Source organism: Myotis lucifugus, unplaced genomic scaffold, assembly GCF_000147115.1.
Source record: "Myotis lucifugus unplaced genomic scaffold, Myoluc2.0 scaffold_23, whole genome shotgun sequence".
Classification (NCBI taxonomy): Eukaryota; Metazoa; Chordata; class Mammalia; order Chiroptera; family Vespertilionidae; genus Myotis; species Myotis lucifugus.
Window position 1 is genome coordinate 8,268,495 of NW_005871071.1, and position 21,517 is coordinate 8,290,011.

The following is a 21,517-nucleotide window of genomic DNA, read 5'->3' on the forward strand; positions in this document are numbered from 1 at the left end:
AGGGAGGAAGGGAAACCAGTGGACTTGGGGTTTCTTGTGAAGCTGGGCACTGCCTTAGGTTCCGCTGGCCGCCTTGTTCGCAGGTGTGAGAGGACTTACCAGCAGCACCATGAAGCCGTGAAAGCCCAGATTCGCGAGAGCCTGTTAGCGAAGCATGCTGTGGAGAAGCAGCAGCTCTTTGAGGTCTATGAGGGGACTCGCTTGCAACTTAGGTGAGAATAAAACAGTTTAGCTGCCTTCGAAGCTGGAAGACAACACGCTCCTATTTCCTATTTTAGAGAACATTGTGCTGCAGCCCTTGTATTTTTTTTGTGGTCATTTAGCTGCTGGTTTTGTGTATCCAAGGTCTGAACTGGATAAGATGAATAAGGAGATGGCCGCTGTGCAGGAGTGTTACCTGGAAGTGTGCAGAGAGAAGGGTGACCTAGAATCAACTCTCAGGAAGAGCATCGAAAAGGAGCAGCAGATGCAGGAGAAGGTACAGCACAAGTTAATACCATGTTTCCTTCAGTTGATTTCCCCGGCCTCACTGTTTCATTGAAACCAGTACACTTGTTCTCCTGTGCAGGGGGGAAGGCATACGTAGACGTCTCTTTTGGCGATTTCACACTAATATAGGTCACATCATACTTTTAAGTGTTGAGATGATTATTAAGACCTTAGTAGAAACTGGCCTACATATAGGAGAAAGTCATTCTTCTGTATCGATCTTTTCCTAAGAGGCAAAAACAATTTCTGAAAATAGGAGTGGACCTGAGTCACTTTGAGTCTGAAACCCGGGATCCTCATTTACATTTGCTTGTGGGCTGCTCAGGTGACCCTACCCAGTCCTCTGAGCCCGGGACAGAGCATTCCTTCAGGGGCATTTTGCTCCGGCCCATTTCTCCGCCAGCGTCGGAGCATTGTTGCCTTCTGGAGGGGGCACAGTGGTCACTTGAATTTGGGTTTCATGACAGGGAAGGGGGTGGCATGGAGGCTGTGGAGAGAAAGGTCAGCGTCAGTGTGGCCTCTCAGGGAAAGGGGAGGGGCTACCGTGTGCTCTGCTCCTCCCTGGCTCTTCCAAGCGGCCATTGCTGAGTGTCCAGAGTCCGATCGCGTGGAAAGAGGGACACCTCTTCTTTTCTTCCCTGTCCTCAGAGTCTCATCCAGACACAGTTCTCACTCCCACTTTGGACCAGGTACAGACCACAGTTTGAAAGCCACCTGCGTCTAGATTAGAAAATATTTTTAAAGGCCTGAGTAAATGTTCTAAACAGAAGCTTTTGAATAAGTCACATTAAAGCAAGGCCTTGCTACCACAGACTTAAAAATAATAGTAAAGAGCAGGTGAGGAACTCAAATATTTTGATTACTTTTGAGTAGATTAATAAAAACATAAAAAACAGGTATAATTCTAAAGGGAGCTGTTTAAGTTAGTACTGGAAGTATAAAAGTTAGAAGGGATCTTAAATTACCTAGAAGTTAAAAACTTAGCTTTTAGTAATGTTATAAAAATTAAAATAGATCTCTAGTGTGATTCTTTTTTTATTCTTTCTTAAAATATATATATGATCAATGGCAACAGCATAAGATCAAATACACACACACACACATATGTATATATATACATATACATATATATATATATATATGATCAATGGCAAGAGCATAAGATCAAGTCTCTCAAAGAAGTAATTCTTTTCAGGAATATATTTTCTGGTACTTTAAAAAGAATCAATTTGGCCCTGGCCAGGTGGCTCAGTTGGTTGGAGTGTTGTTCCATACAACAAAAGGTTGCGGGTTCTATCCCTGGTCAGGGCACATGTTTAGGTTGCAGGTTCGAACCCCAGTCATGGTGAGTGCAGGAGGCAACTAATTGATATCTCTCTCTCTCTCTCTCTCTCTCTCTCTCTCTTTTCCTCTCTAAAATCAATGAAGACATACCCTCAGGTGAGGATTTAAAAAAAAAATCAATTTGGCTGTAAAATTGGACCTCATATAATTGGCCTTTGCAATTTATAGCTGCTGCAGATTGGTACTTTGGCTCTTGAGTGCTTGCACTGGGGCAGGAAGAAAAGTCAAAACTGTTACTTGGTCCTTCTGAAGACACTTACGGTTAATTTTTTATCTTTAAAATTGAAAAATTGTCCTACAGTAAAATTGACTCATTTTTAAATTTGGTATACCGTTCTACACATTTTAACACATGTAGATTGATCAGGATACAGAGCAGTTTCATCATCCTAAAAAAGTCCCTTGTGCTATCTGTCCCTTTGTAGTTACACCTCCCCACACACTTAAAGGGCCATTGTACTTAGAGCATGAAAAGTTTAATTCCTTCTTTCTCTATATATATACCCTTTATATGGCTTAGGAGTCTTTCTAAGCCAGTCAGAACAGCATTTCTTTAAATTTAAGAGACTTTAATTATTTCGTATCCTCCAGAGGTAGGTAAAGAGATACCAAACTGTTTTTCTATTATATATATACATATACATACATATATATGTGTGTATATACATATACTTTAATATATTTTTATTGATTTCAGAGAGTAAGGGAGAGGGAGAGAGAGATAGAAACATCAATGATGAAAGAGAATCATTGATCGGCTGCCTCCTGCACGCCCCCTACTGGGGATCGAGCCCACAACTAGGGCATGTGCCCTTGACTGGAATTGAACCTGGGACCCTTCAGTCCACGGGCTGACGCTCTATCCACTGAGCCAAACCAACTAGGGCCTATGATATATTTCACACTCATACAATGGAAGAATGATATTAGACTCTGGAAAAAAGTAAGTAACTTTTTGGGTAGCCCTTCTCTGCTGGGCATAAGCCATATTTCCTATGGCTGAGCTTCAGGTCAGGGACTTAGTCTGGATACAGAATTTATAAGACAGTCAAAACCAGGAGTCCAAAGTTTCATATGTTTCATATGTGCTGTGTTCTGAAACAGTTATTGAGTCCAGCCGGGGGTTAAGTAGGAGCTGAATTCCAAGTTCTAAAGCTGTTATTGACACAGAACTTTCCTCATGTTAACCTGGCTTGTTCAGAGAAAGGGGAAAAAAGTCATGCACACAGAACCCTTCAGACTCATAGACAAAGCAGAGATGTTCAATAGTCCCATTCATAATGCCATACCTGTACACATTAAGGCTCATATATCTAAATCTATATCTATATCTATATCTATCTATATCTATATCTATATCTATCTATATATAAAGAGGTAATATGCAAATTAGGCCAGGATGCTGTAACGGGTCACACTGGACAGGAGGAGGTTGCGTGTGCAGGTGAGGCCCGGAGCAGAGACGGAGACGGAGACAGAGACAGGGGGGCCTGCTCGAGCCAGGGTGGCAGCTCCGGTGGCCCTGAGCGGACACAGGCAGGGGTGCGGGGGGCCTGGGGCAGAAGTCAGGCGTGGGTCCTGGCCACCCGCGGGGTGCCTCCTTGCACGGCGGGAGGCGGGGGCACCTCTTCGCGCAATTTCAATCGCGCGCTGGGCCTCTAGTTTAGTTATAATACATGTTAAGTCAGTCCTTACAAGTTAGAGAGATTTTTGCAGTTTGAGCCATGCAAAACAAGTTCAAGCGCTTTAAAACTGTCCAAATATTTCTTTCCCTTTAGTGGTACAACTTTCGGAATAGATATTTCTGTAATATCTTCAGGTGGCAGATCCATATACCCAATAAATCTACTATTTTTCCTCTGTGAAGAGAGGGAACAAGGTTTTCCTCACTGTGGTGAATTGCAGAAATGGCCAGACCTTCTTCCTACCCCTGAATGCATGCCCCCTTGCAGCGTGATATTGTGGCTCTTCTCAATCAGAGGCAGAGACTCTTTCTCATCCTTGAATTTGACCTTGGCCACATGACTGACTGGCCATGGGGAAGCATTGATGCCTTGAGGCTTTTGGAAGCTTGGTGCTCTTAGGAACCTGTGGCCACCACCATGTGAATGATCGGGGATAACGTGTTGGATGATGACACATGTGACCAAGTCATCGCCATTGCCCTTGCAGACATCACGCTAACTACCAGACATGTGAGTGAGGCCAGCTTAGACCACGTAGCCCCAGTCGCCTGCAGAGACCAGCTGTATTGGCTTAGATCAGAATCAAGCCCTAGCTGACCCACAGAATCATGAAAAATAAGAGAGGTTTGTTGTTTTAAATCACTAAATTTTAGCTGGTTTATGAGGTAGCAAAATTAACTTATATACCCACAAACAGAGAAAATTGGTAGCAATTTTCTGCTGTGGTTCAAAAGGAAATGCAGGTGCAAATGGGAAAATCTCCTGAGGGATAGACATACACAGAGAGGAAAATTTGAGGATTTCTTCTATAGTCAAACAAAAAATAGTCAGACAAAAAAATAATACCAGTGTTTTGTGATGCAGCACCAGACAACTTTCTCATCTATGTGGTGCAGCTGCAAGTCCCCATGACCTGATTGTGAAGAAATGGGTCCCTTGGTCGCTGGAGATTTTCCAAAATCACAGAGCACTGAACAGACATAGAGATCATCTAGTCGGCATGTGCCAGTGGTGGGGAGGAATCAGATGGCATTTAAGACAGAACTAGTCTAGGTCAGCTGTGAACCAGAAAAGACCCAGACAACCAGTGTGACAGAAGAGCTCCAATCCCAGGAGTGCCACACCGTCCTTTGATAGTCCAAAAAAAAACCACACGGGGGACCAGAGAGGAAGGATGTAGCCTTTATTACTTACACGTGGAGAAGACCCCACAGCAGGAATGTTTCCACCCTTGGCCAGGGTTAGGCAGGGGCTTACCTAGGAGAGGAGAGGGGGCGGTGCCATGCTTGGAACAGCTTGCGTGCAGGCCGAGGACAAACAGTCTGGTGAGACTTGTAGGCTGTCAAGGTCAAGGCACCTGAGCCTGTGCTGCTCTGGTCCTTGTGGCTGCTGGCCAGGTGGACACCGTTCAACTGACTGAAATTAGGTTCATTAATTAGACGTGCAGAGTGCCTGCTTTGTGGAAAGCCTTATGTTTATGGGAAACACACATTAATAGCAAAAGTTTTTCCCTTCCCTCTCCTTCCCTCCCTTCTCCCCCCTCCCAACTCCTCCCCTTCTCCCTCCCTCTCTCCATCTCTTCCTCTCTCCTTCTCTCCCTCTTCCTCTCTCCATTTGTCCTCCTGTTCCTTTCTTTCTATCAGGTCATCTTGGTATCGGCAATGCCGAAGCCTCCAGCAGGTTGCATCTTGAGAGCAAGAAAGCCTGACCTTACACGACATACTTAAATTTTCCATGTGATTTATGTCACGTAGATAAGGTCAAAGAGTAATTTTCAGGAATTACTTGAGAACATATTTCCACAGACTTTATTTCCAAACCTCATGTAATTATCACAACAATGTCTAGATGGTTTTCAAACACAGCTGTGGCTGTCTTTTTGGCTATCCTAGTTTTCACGAATAATGATTTTGAATATTTTCCTTCTCATACGATTTTTCTTTTGAAAACAGATGAAAGAAGAACTTTTTCAACAGATTGAAAAGGAGTGGCAGGCTAAGCTGGCTCAATCGGCAAAGGCAATGAAAAAGACAACCTCTGACTGTTACAGCCAGACGGACCAGGTAGCCGCCAAAGATGCTGTTTCCCAGAAAGAGATGGCAGTGGTGGCAGAAGGACAGGAGCAGGGGGCCCAGCAGGATCTAGAGCAGGAAAAGGAAAGAGCTATCAAGGCAGCCTTGAAGAAACTCGAGGTTGAATTGGAACTCAAATATTGTGAAAACATTGCCAAACAGGTAAATTATTGGAACTGCTTGTTTATTAGCAAAAGCCTATAAAATGCTATCATTGCACTGGTTCAGAACTTTATACTTTAAAATGTGCATTCTAGGGTAGAGGACTCCTATGCGGTTCCTAAAATTATCTTCATTATGTTTCTGTTATAAAAACTGTTGCCCCTCAACGTTTCTGTATATTCTTTCCGTTGACAAAATGTTTGCTCCTCTGAGGTTACTCTGAGCATTCAGATAGCTGAGGTTAAAGACGGTGGTTTTACAGCTAAATTAAACACAATTTAATTACGAACCTTTCCTGTCTACCTGTATAGAAAACATTCCACCAACGTAGCTATAGATAAGCAAACTTAAAGCGACAGTGTTTGTGTTGAGACTTGTGGAGTTGAATAAGCAGAGACGTGGTCTGTAAATCCCATCTTCTGCCCCAAAGTGGTGCCCTTACCTCCCCCGGGACACACTCAGAAAGCTGTTTCACTTTTAACGGGCTTGTCACTTCATTTCCAAGAACTGTCCCACCGAGAAAAGTACAGCTCTGTGTGCACAGAATAAAGATGAGCTGTTTGTTTTATCAATAACAGCACTTCTTGAATTTTTTGGTCACGGGCTACCTTTACATAAGAAGTTTTTCAAAAACATCTACTCTAGCACATATTCCATCGGCTGTGAGAGCAGCTACACCACCACATAGCGTGTTGCCCGGAGAACGATAGATACTGTTTCAACGCGAGAGAACAAGAGTAAAAAGATGGAGAATGTCTGAATTCAATTGTTTTGAAAATGGTTTTGACCTCACGTACCATAAGATAGGGTTTCTAGAACTTAGAAGTTCCTGGAACCTTTATATAATATTATTTATTGTGTATTTATTATTTAAAACTATTATTAAAAGTCTTAAGATAATAACCTGAAGTAACATTTTGAAAAATATACTCAGCTTTTGCTAAACACTTGAAAATTCTGCCTACTTGTTAAATTGTTCTACATGATGGTGCAAGGCATCCTTAAAGTCTGGAAACATAGGAAAATGTACGTAATGGTATCAAGTATATCTTCCATCAGTTAAAATAATTTTCTGAAATGTTTGCCATAAGACTTGAACGGAGCAAGAAAATATTCTGTCAACAAAGAGACATGTTTAAGGGTTCAGTGACAGATCAAGCTCAAGTATAGCTCTTGTGATGAAAAGCAAATAGCATAGTATAGTAGCAAGGGAATTGTTCATACTAACTTTGTAAGGATTATAAATTTCTACAGGTACTTTATCTTTTCCCCATATTTTTAACTCTTTGGAATTTACCTGTAACTGTATTTGACATTTTAGTGAGGAATACAGCCTCTTATATCAGCTGCACTTTGGTGTGTATGTGTGGATATAGTATATTTGTGTGTATCTGTGTATTTCAAAACAAGAGAATAAGGAATGATTATTTAATAAATGATCTTGTAATAGATTTATAAGCAGATTAGCCTTATAATTCATCAAGTCTTAGATTTTTGCCTGAATTGATGTATTACCCTTATTCTTTAGTCACAAACTCATTCTTGACTGCAGGAAAATTTGCCAGGTATAAGGCTCTAAACTGTATTGGTGCTTGCATACGTATGTGTGAGTGCATGTGTGTGTGTGTGTGTGTGTGTGTGTGTGTGTATGTATGTAGGGCGTGAGGACTGAGGGGGGTAGGTGTACTGATTGGACAGCAGCTGGCACCAAGCAACCCTCCTGCCTGCCTTCTCCTTTTCCCAAGATACATAGGGAAATGGCAATTGGTACTTTGTATAGAGCTTTCTAAAATAGTACTGGCCGTCAAACATTTATAGGCCCTCACTTCCTATTGTGGCATTTGTATGGGTCAGTGTGGGAAGTTTAGAACAGATGGATTAGACTCCTCTGTTTGGGGTAAGGGGAGGTACTTGAAGTCAGTTATAACTGTGATGTAGTACAGTGCAGTGTAACAGACACATGCCATCATAGTTGCCATTTGCAAATGGGATCCTTTTGAAATTTTATACCTCCCTTTACCTCTTTCTCTCACAATATCCTGCAGGTAGAAACAGCTGTGCAAAATGCTCGCCATCGATGGCTGGAAGAACTGCCTGAGCTTGCAGAGTATAAAGCACGTGTCAGAGCGGAACAGAAGAGGTGGGAAGAACAGCAAGAGGTCTTTGTGGCCAAACGGGTAAGAACTCTCCCGGGAAGGGCCCCTCCTGCCCTCTTCTCTCATCTCAATCCTGGGAATTGGTGCCGACTCACAGGGTTGTTGGAGGGTTAAATGTGATGATGCATGTTAAGTATTAGCTCAGCGCCTGGCCGGTGGTCCCTGTTTTCATTGTCATCAAGTTGCTCAGGGAGAGAGAATGTATTTAGGAAATCTTGAAACTCACAGAATCAGGAAGATAACCTTACCTGTGAAACTCAGTTGCACTCTGTCTTGCCAGATCTTTAGGAGAAATTGAGGACAGGTGTTTATCGGTTTACTAGCTATTCAGTGTCCTTTCACCTGCTTAAAGATTGTTTTATGTTTTCTGTCAGTAGTCTTCTTATAACATACTAGAGGCTTGTTACACGAGATTCATGCACTGGGGGGCAGGGCGGGGGAGAGTTCTTCAGCCTGGTCTGTGCCCTCTCACGGTCCGAGAGCCCTCGGGGGATGTCCGACTGAAGGTTTAGGCCCGCTCCCCGGAGCGGGCCTAATACCTTAATACTGCGGGGAGTGGGCCTAAGCTGCAGTCAGACATCCTTAGCACCGCCGCTGCGCTTCCCAGCCACCAGTCCGGCTTGTGGGTGGGAGCGCACTGACCGCCAGAGGGCAGCTCCTGCATTGAGCATCTACCTCCTGGTGGTCAGTGCACATCATGTGACCGGTCGTTCTGACGTTCGGTCAACTTTCATATTACCCTTTTATTATATAGGATTCTCCTTGGTAAATAATCAATCCAACTCTCCTTTCCAGAGATCTTATGTTCCTTCACTGTAATCATTTGTATTCTCCCGGCTTAGTTTGCTAGTGTAAATCAATTCTAATCAAAATGCCATCAAACTGAACATAGTCTTAAAATTTGACCCTATGATTTTAAAATTTATTGGAAAACTAAAAGGACTAGAGATTTTTTTTTAATGTTCTAGAAAAGAAGTAGTAGTCCAACCCCAACACAGAATTATTGGAAAAGCAATAATTCCGATAGTATAGAGTCATGAATATAACATTCTTTTTTATTCAGTAAAATACAGACTTCAGAGTTAGGCCCAACTGTGAATAAAACATCAGTAAATCATTTCAAAACAACAGAATAATAAATAATATTATAATAAACACTCTTCTGATAGCCAGATAACACTTGGGAAATATTGTTTACCCACACCCAGCATTGCCATAAAATCTAGGTTGATTAAAGAGTTTTGTTTTTTTATTTTCCATTGATTTTTAAAATTTTATATTTACTGTTGCAAGTATTATAGATGTCTCATATTTTCCCCATTGACCCCTCCACTCTGCACCTGTTACCCCCCAGGCCTTCCATGGATTTTTAGAGAGAGTAGACGAGAGGGAGAGAGAGAGAGAGGAGAGAGAGAAAAAGAGAAAGGAACATCCATGTGAGAGAGACACATAGATTGGTTGCTTCCTACACACACCCCAACTGGGAGCAGGTATGAAACCTACAACCCAGGTACGTTCCCTTTACTGGGAATGGAACCTGTGACCCTTTGGTTTTCGGGCCAACACTCTAACCATTGAACATCAGCCAGGGGTAAGGAGTTATTTTTTTACATTAAATCAGATATTTCAGATATGTATCATAATAAAATCTGAGGCAACAGACTCAGTAGCAAAGACAAATAGGATAAAATATGTACAAACATTTAAAACATTTTTACTTGTAATAAAAAATAACAAAAGAAGATGGTAAAAATAAGGAAAATAAATGAATCAAACAGGAAGAGCATTATTACTAGTATATGTTAACAAAACAAGCATCCATGAATAAGTATGCCAAAGACATGAACAAATAATCTTCATGAGAATCCCAAACAGCAAAAACAAATGGAAAAATGTTCATACCTACCAGATTGGAGACATGCAAACTAAGCCAAACTTCAGGTGCCATTTTGTGCCCAATGTATAGATCCTCTCTTCTTAGCTGTAATACACAAAACATCATGGATTATAACATCAAGCATGCGCTACTGTCCCAATGTCACAGACACTTTGGATAATAATGTGCATGACAGACATTATAAATGATTCACACATTGTATTCATAATCTTATTCCACAAATTACTTAGGGAAATAATCCAACATAAGTAAAAGTGTTTTAATCTAGTTTTAAGTCATGTGGCAGTACCTGGGTGTTTATTACATTATTCTCTATACTTTTTAGTTTGTTGAAATAGTTCAAAAGGAAATTTAGGAGGGAGAGAGAAAGAGGAAATAATAGGTGTTATGCATATGTGTCTCAGAGCTGAAGTGTAATAAATTGGGTAGAATATAGAAAATAGAAAAGAGATCATTCCTTAAGAACACGGAGCCCTGGAGAGAGAAACCAAGATGGCGGCATAGGTAAACACCGGAAATTGCTGCCTCGAACAACCACTTCAAAAATACAACTAAAAGACAAAACGAACATCATCCTGAACCACAGGAAGGCTGGCTGAGTGGAAATTCTACAACTAGAAGGAAAGAGAAAAGCACATGGAGGCTCAGAGGAGGTGCGGAAGTAAAGTGCAGAGGTACAGAGGCGCACATGGAAAGGGCTGGCAACTGAGGACGCGGCTGTCTTTTTTCAGTCAGGGTGGAGACACAAGCTCCCGACATCTCTGAACTCCAGTTCCGGGCGAGTCTCTGGGGACCCAGACTCATACGGGGAGAAACTGGACTATCTGGCATCGGTCGGAACTTGAGGGCGGCTTTCTCTCAGAGGTGCTTGCAGTGATTACTGGGACACTGAGATGCGGGGCCTCTTAGGGCAGGACTGAGGAGCAGCCATAGCTGCTTGCTCCGCCCTGTTGATCCCCTGAGACCCCGCCCCACCCAAGCTGTGCACAGAGGCTTTTGCATATGAAAGGCCTGGTCCTTTGCAATCTGAAAATTACCTAACAAACTGCAGCTGGGTCAGAGAGACCCAGAACTTCCAAAAGAAAGCCCAAGGCCCCACAGCAACTTGCATTGCTTCACAGCTGGGCCTCATCTGGGCACCTCCAAACCCCAAACAAAGAAGAGGAATCTGCAGATCTCTCCATAGCTCCTGCTGGGTAGCATCAGGCAGAGGCTAAATTAGCATCTCCTTAGAGATCCAAGAGCCAGTGTACCAAGTGGTCAGAGTGGGACCATCCAGATTACAACTCCTCAGATCCATAAGGGACACACTCAGGGTGCAGACTCAGTGAGCACCAAAGCCCCACTGAAGCAAGTCTTGCCCCAGAAGGGTGTCTCCAGCACAGAAGTTCTCCCACTGCAGACACAGCCGATTCTCACAGCCAATTGGCCTGGAGGTCAATTCCTCCCAGTGATACCTACAACAATCAAGGCTTAACTACAACAAGACTGTGCACACAGCCCACAAAGGGGTGCACCAAGAGTGTCCACCTCAGGTAATTGGGGAGGCTGAGCCACTGAGCCCTATAGGACACCTAGCACAGAAAGCCACTCTATCGACACAGGGAAGCATAAAAAATGCACAGACAAAGAAACATGTCACAAATGACAGAAATGGAAGAAAGCAAACTACTGCATATAGAGTTCAAAACCACACTTTTAAGGTTTTTCAAGAACTTTATAGAAACCACCGATAAATTTAGTAAGACCCTCAAAAAGTCTGGTGAGACCTCCGATAAATGTAGTGAGACCCTCAAGAAATCTAGTGAGACCCTCGAGGTTATGAAAAAGGACTAACTAGAAATTAAGCATACACTGACTGAAATAAAGGATATTATGCAGAGTTCCAACAGCAGACTAGAGGATCGCAAGAATCAAGTCAAAGATTTGAAATACGAAGAAGCAAAAAAACACCGGAAAAGCAAAAAGAAAAATGAATCCAAATATACGAAGATAGTGTAAGGGGCCTCTGGGACAGCTTTAAGCATACCAACATCCGAATTATGTGAGTGCCAGAAGAAGAGAGAGAGCAAGATATTGAAAACCTATTTGAAGAAATAATGACAGAAAACTTCCTCTACCTGGTGAAAGAAATAGACTTACAAGTCCAGGAAGCGCAGAGAACCCCAAACAAGAGGAATCCAAAGAGGACCCCACCAAGATACATCATAATTAAAATGCCAAGAGCAAAAGGCAAAGAGAATCTTAAAAGCAGCAAGAGAAAAACAGTCATTTACCTACAAGGGAGTACTCATACAACTGTCAGCTGATTTCTCAACAGAAACTATGCAGGCCAGAAGGGAGTGGCAAGAAATATTCAAAGTGATGAATAGCAAGAACCTACAACCAAGATTACTCTACCCAGCAAAGCTATCATTCAGAATTGAAGGTCAGATAAAGAGCTTCACAGATAAGAAAAAGCTAAAGGAGTTCATCACCACCAAACCAGTATTATATGAAATGCTGAAAGGTATCCTTTAAGAAGAGGAAGAAGAAGAAAAAGGTAAAGATACAAATTATGAACAACAAATACACATCTATCAACAAGTGAATCTAAAAATCAAGTGAATAAATAATCTGATGAACAGAATAAACTGGTGAATATAATAGAATCAGGACCATAGAAAGGGAGTGGACTGACTACTCTCGGGTGGGGGAAGGTGTGTGGGGGGTGGGGGAAGAAACGGAACAAAAATCGTACGCCTATGGATGAGGACATGCGGGGGGGGGGGGGGTAAGGGCAGAGGGTGGGGTGGGAACCGGGGTGGAGGGGAGCTATGGGGGGGAAAAAGAGGAACAACTGTAATAATCTGAACAATAAAGATTTAATTAAAAAAAAAAAAGAACACAGAGCCCTGCACATATGTGAATGGAGAAATATAGAGACGAGAGGACAGTGTGTTGCTTCTCAAACTTGAGCAGGCACAGGAGTCACCAGGAGGGTTTGTTAAAGCAGATTCCTGGCCTTTCTCCTGGAAATCTGATTTGGAGGGTCTCGAGTGAGTCCTGAGAATTTGCATTTCAGACAGGCTTCCCGCTGACATGACACTGCTGGTCTCTGGACCACACGTGGGTGGGAGTTGGCACAATTGAGATAATTATTCAGCCACAGAACAATGTTAACATGTTGGGCATCCATCCTCAAACCACAGGAGGCGGGCAAGGTCCAGTTTCCTAGCACTGGCTAGAGAGGCAAGTTCTTGCAGGATTAGAGTGCTCATCAAGTGTGTGGAAACTTAAAGCCATTTCCCGGAGTCGAGAAGTAGTCAGGTTGGTTTGGCGGTCCCCACACTTTGCTGCACAGTGGAAACCCTTGAGGATTTAAAAAAAAAAATATTGGTGCCTGGCTCCCACTCCCACACTTTATGTTCTACTTGGTATGGGGTGTGGCTTGGGCATCGGGATTTTTAGAAGGTGCTCAGGTGGTTCAAATATGCAGCAAAGTTGGGAACCACTGAGTCAACAAATGCTGTCTGATGCTCCTTGTAAAACTTCATGTGAGAGGATGTGTGCTTTTAGTGAGCTTGGGCCAGCTATCCACATTCCGCAGGATCCACTACCTCCGCCTGCCACCTGGCAGTGATTTCCAGGCATCCATTGCGACATGACCTGTTTTCTCTAAAGCATTCTTTAAACATGTTTCATGCACAACTGAGCCATTCTGCTGGTAGCAAAAGAATTTTATTGTGAATTCTTAGTGGGTTCCTTTAGTAAAGTAATTCAAATGCAATTACTTCAAATTTTTAAATTACTATATGCAACTATTTAAGAGCACATACAATTGCGTAAAGATATAGGACATGTGTGTATAAATCTGTATAGGTGAAGATGTTTGCTGTAATTACATAATAGAAAATTTAGTAAGCAGATAGCCTATCTCAGCATTCAGAGCAAAAATGTAATATTAATTAATCTAGGCCAAGCCTTTGGAGATGCCCAGTTCTATTAACACTTTGTATTCTAATGATGTTTTGGAGTCGCTCAGGGGATATTAGAAGTAAAAGGGATTCTAGGTCATTATCCAGTTTGCTCATTATATAGATGAAGACACCAAATGCTAAAGAGATTGACTTTTCCAAGTTCAAGAAGCCAAAAGCAACAATAACTACATAACACCGAGTCCTTATTATTTGCCACACTCTGGGTTAAGTGCTTCAAATGGATTATCTCTGTCATTTAATCCTAAAATAACTTTCATGTAGGCATATAATTATCCCCATTTTATTTGTTTGTTTGTTTATTTATTTATTTATTTTATAATCCTCACTCAAGAAACATCGATTGGTTGCCTCCCATATATGCCCTGACCGGGAATCGAAGCCACAGCCGTTTGGTGTATGGGACGACACTCCAACCAACTGAGCAACCCGGCCAAGGCTATCCCGATTTTATTGCTGAGGAAACTGAGGCTCCAAGAAGTTGAGGAATGGGCCTGAGGTCCCAAAGCTAATTCCTGAGATTCCACAGCGGTTGGTCTCCAGAGCCCCCTCTGATAAGCACTGTACCGTACTAGGCAGGATTAAAGCTAGAGCCCAGGTGTTTTGATTCCCTGTTACTTTTTGGTTACATACTCTTATTTTCTATGATCTACTATTTCTGTTCTGTTATAAAAGAAAATTAACCATAAGGGGAAAACAATAACCTTTTCTGTTTGCTATTGTCATTTCATGAACTGCATTACCACTAAAATTGCATTAAAATACAATTATGTTTGTCAGCAAGTAATTGTGCAGGTATGTGTTATATTCCTAAGTAACAATAAGATTTCCTAATGAGGCTGCTTTTGCTTTATGTAAATGGTGCTTAATTTGTTTGGGGGGTTTAGATAAAATTTGAGACTGCATCTGTATAAAACAAGTGATATGGAATTTTTCCTAAAATTAGTTTTGAGTAAATAATCACAAATACATATTTTTGGTCAGTTTAAAGTTCTAATTCTTCATCAAGAAAACGTGTTTTGTTTTTGTTTTTTGTCAATCTTCAACGGAGGACACTTTTTCCATTGATTATTTTATATATATATATATAAAACATTGATTTCAGAGAAGAAGGGAGAGGGAGAGATAGAAACATCAATGATGAGAGAGAATCATTGATTGGCCTCCTCCTGCATGCCCCACACTGGGGTTGAGCCCGTAATTCTGGGGCTTGTGCCCCGACTGGGAATTGAACCATGACCTCCTGGTTCATAGTGATGCTCAACCACTGAACTCAACCACTGGGCTCCATTGATTATTTATTTATTTATTTTAGGAGAGGGGTAGGAGAGGGGGAGGAGATCTCCATTGATTATTTAGAGAGCGTGATAGGTAAGGGAGGAGAGGGAGAGAGAGAGAGAAACATGATATAAGAGAGACACATCAATTGGCTGCCTCCTGCAAGCACCCAGACCAGGGCCAGAAACCGAACCTGAAACCCAGTTTCATGCTCTAGACCAGGAATCTAACCTCTGAGCCATGCTAGCCAGGCAGATATTTTGTTTTTTAAATAACGTAAGATAAAATGTTAGGTGACTTAAAATGAAGGAAAAGATCCTTAAGTATAGTGTAAGAATATTTTAGGAATAATATCTAAATTCACTGTTTCCCCTTAATTCTGATTCTAAATCTCTTACTAAGTTCAGAGGTTAACCCAAATAATTACTTTAATTTTTTTTTATTAATGAGAGAATCTTAAAGATTTTAAAATGTTCATTATGTCCTTTAGATATTGTTTGCTGTTTCTGAAGCTAAAGAGAAATGGAAAAGCGAGCTTGAAAATACGAAGAAAAATGCAACACCTGGAAACATGCAACACCTGGAAAAATTGGAGGAGAAGATTCATTCTCTTCAGAGAGAGCTGGAACTGAAGGACGAGGAAGTCCCTGTGGTTGTCAGGGCCGAGTTGGCAAAGGCCCGGAGTGAATGGAACAAAGAAAAGCAAGAAGAAATCCACAGAATTCAAGAACAAAATGAGCAAGATTACAGACAGTTTTTAGATGATCATAGAAATAAAATTAATGAGGTGCTTGCAGCAGCTAAAGAAGACTTTCTGAAACAGAAAGCTGAACTGCTCCTCCAGAAGGAGACAGAATTGCAAACCTGTCTAGACCAGAGTCGCAGGGAGTGGACTGTGCAGGAAGCCAGGCGGGTCCAGCTGGAAATCTGTCAGTACGAGGAGGACATTCTGACTGTCCTTGAACTTCTCCTAAAGGATACCCCGAAGGAGCAAGCCCCTGGTTCAGAGAACAGGCAACTCTCAGAACTCATGTCGACGTGTTCTTCAAAGTGGGCGTCTGTGCGATATTTTGAAAAATTAAAGGCCTGCATTCAGAAAGCACTTCAAGCACTCTCCCTACTTACGGAAAACACCAACTCAGAATGGGAAAAGGTATGTGCCCAGGAAGTGAAAAGAGCTGTTAAACATCAAGAGTGATTGTAGACGTTGCATACAGTATTTTTTCCTTTCATTTTACAGTAATACTTGTGTGTTTTTTAACCAGTGGTTTAAAAAACTTTTTGTAACAAATCCAAAGCATTGCATTTTTTTTTGCCAAAATAACATTACTTCTTCATAATAGAGTTGATAGGTATGTATTTATTGCCATTTTACTATTCATATTATTATTATTATTTTTTCTTCTTAAAAAAGATCCTTCAACATTTCATGTAATACTGGTTTGGTGGTGATGAACTCTAGCTTTTTCTTCTCTGTGAAGCTGTTTATCTGACCTTCAATTCTGAATGATAGCTTTGCTGGGTAATCTTGGTTTTAGGTCCTTGCTTTTCATCACTGAATATTTCTTGCCACTCCCTTCTGGCCTGCAAAGTTTTTGTTGAGAAATCTGCAAACAGTCTTATGGGAGCTCTCTTATATGTAACTAACTGCTTTTCTCTTGCTACTTTTGAGATTCTCTGTTTGTCTTTAACCTTTGGTATTTTAATTATGATGTATCTTGGTGTGGGTCTCTTGTTTGGGACTTTCTGTGCTTCCTGGACTAGTAAGTCTATTTCTTTTACCAGGTAGGGGAAGTTTTCTGTCATTATTGCTTCAAATAGGTTTTTAATTTCTTGCACTCTCTCTTCGCCTTCTGGCACCCATAGGATGCAAATTATGGTACACTTGAAATTGTCCCAGAAGCTCTTTATACTATCTGCATAATTTTGGGTTCTTTTCTCCTTTTGCTTTTCTGATTGGATGTTTTTTGCTTCCTTATATTTCAAGTTGCTGATTTGATTCTTGGCATCCTCTACTCTACTGTTAATTCCCTGTAAATCTTCATTTCAGTTAGTGCAGTGGTTCTCAACCTTCCTAATGCCGCGACCCTTTAATACAGTTCCTCATGTTGTGGTGACCCCCAATTTCATTGTTACAAATTGAACATAATTAAAGCACAGTGATTAATCACAAAAACAATATGTAATTATATATGTGTTTTCCGATGGTCTTAGGCGACCCCTGTGAAAGGGTCGTTCGACCCCCCGGGGTTGCGACCCACAGGTTGAGAACCACTGAGTTAGTGTATCCTTCATTTCTGACTGGTCCTTTTTTAGTTATTGATGTTCTCACTAATTTCCTTGGAATTCTCACTAAGTTCCTTGAGCATCCTTATAACCATTGTTTTGAACTCTGTATCTAATACAGTGGTTCTCAACCTTCTGGCCCTTTAAATACAGTTCCTCATGTTGTGACTCAACCATAAAATTATTTTCGTTGCTACTTCATAACTGTAATGTTGCTACTGTTATGAATCATAATGTAAATATCTGAGATGCAGGATGGTCTTAGGCGACCCCTGTGAAAGGGTTGTTCGACCGCCAGAGGGGTCGCAACCCACAGGTTGAGAACCGCTGATCTAGTAGTTTGCTTGCTTCCTTTTCATTTAGTTCTTTTTTCTGGAGATATCTCCTGTTCTTTCATTTGTGACATGTTTCTTTGTCTCCGCATTTTGGCTGCTTCCCTGTGTTTGTTTCTATGTATTAGGTAGAGCTGCTATGTCTCCTGGAATTGGTAGAGTGGCCTTGTGTAGTAGGTGTCCTGTAGGGCCTAGTGGCTCAGCATACCCAGTCACCTGAGCTGGGCACTCTAGATGTGCTCCTGTGTGGGCTGTGTCCTGTTGTAGCTGAGCCTTGATTACTGTTGGAATCACTGGGAGGAATTGACCCCCAGGCCAATTGGCTGTGAGGACTAGCTGTGACTACAGTGGAAGAGCTACTGTGCAGGAGACACCCCTATGGAGCAGGACTTGCTTCAGTGGGACTTTGGTGCTCACTGAGTCCGCCCTTTGAGTGTGTCACTTTAGATGTGGTAGAGTTGTAATTTGGTGTGGTCTGAAGCTTTCCAATGGCTCTGGGGCCTCCCAGGAGGTGCAGAGTCAGCCACTGCTTGTCCCTTGCCTGGGGCCACTTGGCATGAACTACAGAGCAATCTGCAGATGGCTGCTACTTGTGTTGTGCTAGGAGGTGTCCAGGAGAGGCCAAGCTGTGAACCTTGGCAAGTTGCTGCTAGTGCCAGGCTTGGGGCCACTTATTGAGAGGTATGGGGCACACCAAGTCCAGCTGCTGCTTATTTGAGAGATTTTAGGAAAATCTGAAGCCTGAGCCAGAACAAACCATTAATATAAAAAAGCCACTGCAAACAGGTTGGGTGGGGCTGCAAATTGGGTGGGGTGGGATCTCAGGGAATCACCAAGGTGAACAATGTTGGCCAGAATAATGGAGCACCTGCCAGTCGGCTCTGTGTTGGGGGAGATCTCTGCAGGGAAACAATGACCTCTGCCAGCACTTTCGTTTAGGAGATAGCTGCCCCCCAAGTTCTTGCCCTGATGCTAGACAATTTAGTTTCTCCCCATATGTCCCTGGATCCTTTCAAGCTGCTCCCCAGCACTGGAGCTCAGAGGGAGTAAGTCTGTGTCAGGGCCCTTTAAGAGGAACTGCCTGGGTCTCAGGCAGCCTCTGTGTCAGTTAGCCACAATTCCTGCTGGTTTTTCCAGCCCAAAGTTAAGGGGACTTCTCTGCCCAGCACTGGAACCCTGGGCTGACAGTTTTGATGTGGATCTGGGACCCTTTGCTCCTCAGAGGAGGCCTTCTCAGCCAAGATATCCATCCCAATTGAAAACACATAGTGGACCAGCCCATTCTGCGCCTCTGCCCCACCTACCAGTCTCAGTGTGGTTTCTTTAAATTTTCTAGTTGGAGGGCTTTTATTCAGTCAGATTTTAAGCGGTTCTGAATGATGGTTGTTCTGTATTTTAGTTGTAATTTTGATGGGTTGTGGGAGGTGGCGAGTATCACGTTTACCTATGCCACCATCTCCTCTACAGCTCAAATCTGATATTTTAAATTATTGATTTCAAAAGATGTTATTACTTACTAGCTGCTTTCAATTTAAGAATAATTGGGTGAGACTCCTTCCCATGAATAATGCTTATAATATTCTATTGAGAATTTTGGGAAAAAATAGATAATTAAAATAAGAAGAATTATCCATAGGAGGTTTTAATGATAAGTGATGGGAAAATCATATTATGTATGCTTTCAAGTTTACTTTCCTGAAAAGGCAATTTCTGCTATAAAAAATCAAGAAAATGTAACACCTTTCTTCTACCATTAATATGTAATCAAACCCGGGGTCTTTTTATAGGACTTATAATTGTGCAAACAGTGTAAGATCATTTGTATGACTCAATGTGGCTTACATGTCTCTGGAGACAGAATCACGTAATTTGGCTAAGAACTTAGACTTTTGCGGCTTTAGTTGGGTGGGATCAGATTCCATTCCTGAAAAAGGGTGGCTTTGAAATGCCTAATCTGGCATTTGTCACAGAGTAATACTTGAGTTTTGCTCTTTTAAAGCTAACTCATTTCAGAACCTTGAGGTAAAGCAGTGATTATAAATTTGAAACATAGGTGCCATAAATGTGAAGAGCTGTGATTGATGATTTATTAAATTTATAGTTTTTAGAGTTGTTCATGAAAATTAAAACAGGAACACTGATCTATAGGTACATATAAAATAAGTCTCGTTAAAATAATTTAGATGATCAAAGGGTTTTTTTTTAATGGAAAGGATGGCCCTAGCTGGTTTGGATCAGTGGATAGAGCATCGGCCTGCAGACTAAAGGGTCTCAGGTTCGATTCCCAGGTTGCAGGCTTGATCCCCAGTAAGGGGCATGCAGAAGGCAGCCGATCAGTGATTCTTACCATTGATGTTTCTATCTCTCCTCCATCTCCCTTCCTCTCTGAAATCAATAAGAATATTTAATAAATAAATAAATAAAATGGAAAGGATGAAATGAATTAAAAATCAATTGTCCAAGGAAATGAATGCCTTATCAAAATATATTAACACATTTCATAGTTGATAAAAGAGAAATATCAATTGGAATAAAAATTTCAAACAGACTAAAGGATGTGCATTCTATCTTTTCTTACCACCACAGTCAAGTCAAAGCTAAGACCAAAAAGTGCTTGCTAATTTTTTTGTGTTATCTTAGCTTTTCTCCAGTTTTGAGTAGAAACTGGAAACATTGACTGTTTGGGGGCTCCACCTTTGTTACTCCTTTTGGCTCAACCCCATCTGTGTCCTCTTGAATGCTCAGAATTTGCCTCTTCTCTTTACTTGCTGATCTCTGCTTGTGGTGAGCATTGTAGGTAGGTTTCCTGACAGTTAAATGAGTTTCTCATAATCAAAATAAAGGCTTCTAGAATCAAGCATATATAATGTGTTTTAAGTAATTAAACAAGACAGCCCTCTCAAGATCATTCTTTGGGATTTAGTAGTTGTCCAAAATCTGAAAATACTACTTTAAAAGAATGTCTCACCACAAATTAGTATAGTGGTTGTATTGCCTGTAACAGGACTAGAATGCAGAAAGTGTTCAATACGTGTTAGTGAAGAAATGGTGTTGTGCAAGGTGCTTCATTTAGGTGAGCCTCAGTTTCTCTTTTTAACATTGGAATTCAACTGGCCTTCCTTTCAAAATGGTAGCATATATTAAAATATTTAGAAACATATAGCATACTTATCTAAGTTAAAAATTTTTTTTCCTGTTATTTTACTTTTAATTCATGGAAGGCAAAAGATCAGTATTGCAATTTCGAATGACTTTGATTCCTGCTGCAGTGAAAATGTTCTGGATTTTCAAGAGCAATTTTGATTTCACCTAGTCCAATGATTTGATCACATAAACTATTAAAATACTTCAAATTCATATGTATCTCCTGTCTCATAGTTGGCCGCCAGTCCTCTGCCAGATAATGTTATAATTTGGAAAATTAGGGAGACTAGTTCGTAGTAATGACAGTATTCACATTAACACCATAGAAAAATATTGGTGATGGTTTAGGTAAGATTTGTTTCAGGGTGATGGGTTTTTGTGTTGTGTGTGTGTGTGTGTGTGTTTAATATTAGCATGTTAAATAGAGAATTGTGTGAAGTCTTTAATAGGCAATAACTATAAAGCTAATTTGTTTCAGAGAAACATGGGTGTCACCGGCCGAGGAGACCCTGGAACCCTGGTCATCCTTCCTGCACCCACGTCTGGACACCATGCTCAGACTTCGGCCTCAAATCAAACAGAAGCAGAAGCTGGTAATGGGGTTTGATTCCTGCTGATCTTTGTAACATCCATAACCACAGTTCCAGAGGGTTGCTTTGAAAATAAAAGGAGAGCAAAGATGTATATAGTTTTTG

General features: G+C 41.4%; 1 protein-coding gene across 6 annotated transcripts in view; it reads left to right on the top strand.

Moving 5' to 3' along the window:
* The window catches only part of CEP152 (centrosomal protein 152), a 103,640-nt gene that overhangs the window by 65,133 nt on the left and 16,990 nt on the right, over positions 1 to 21,517 (top strand). For 5 of the 6 annotated variants that reach the window (XM_014453474.2, XM_023751678.1, XM_023751681.1 and 2 more), the window contains 6 exons: positions 84 to 212; positions 346 to 478; positions 5,471 to 5,752; positions 7,798 to 7,929; positions 15,551 to 16,213; positions 21,301 to 21,415. In XM_014453474.2, coding sequence (XP_014308960.1) covers positions 84 to 212; positions 346 to 478; positions 5,471 to 5,752; positions 7,798 to 7,929; positions 15,551 to 16,213; positions 21,301 to 21,415 — 1,454 coding nt within the window. The remainder of the gene's footprint in view (positions 1 to 83; positions 213 to 345; positions 479 to 5,470; positions 5,753 to 7,797; positions 7,930 to 15,550; positions 16,214 to 21,300; positions 21,416 to 21,517) is intronic. The other variant, XM_023751680.1, reaches the window with a different exon arrangement.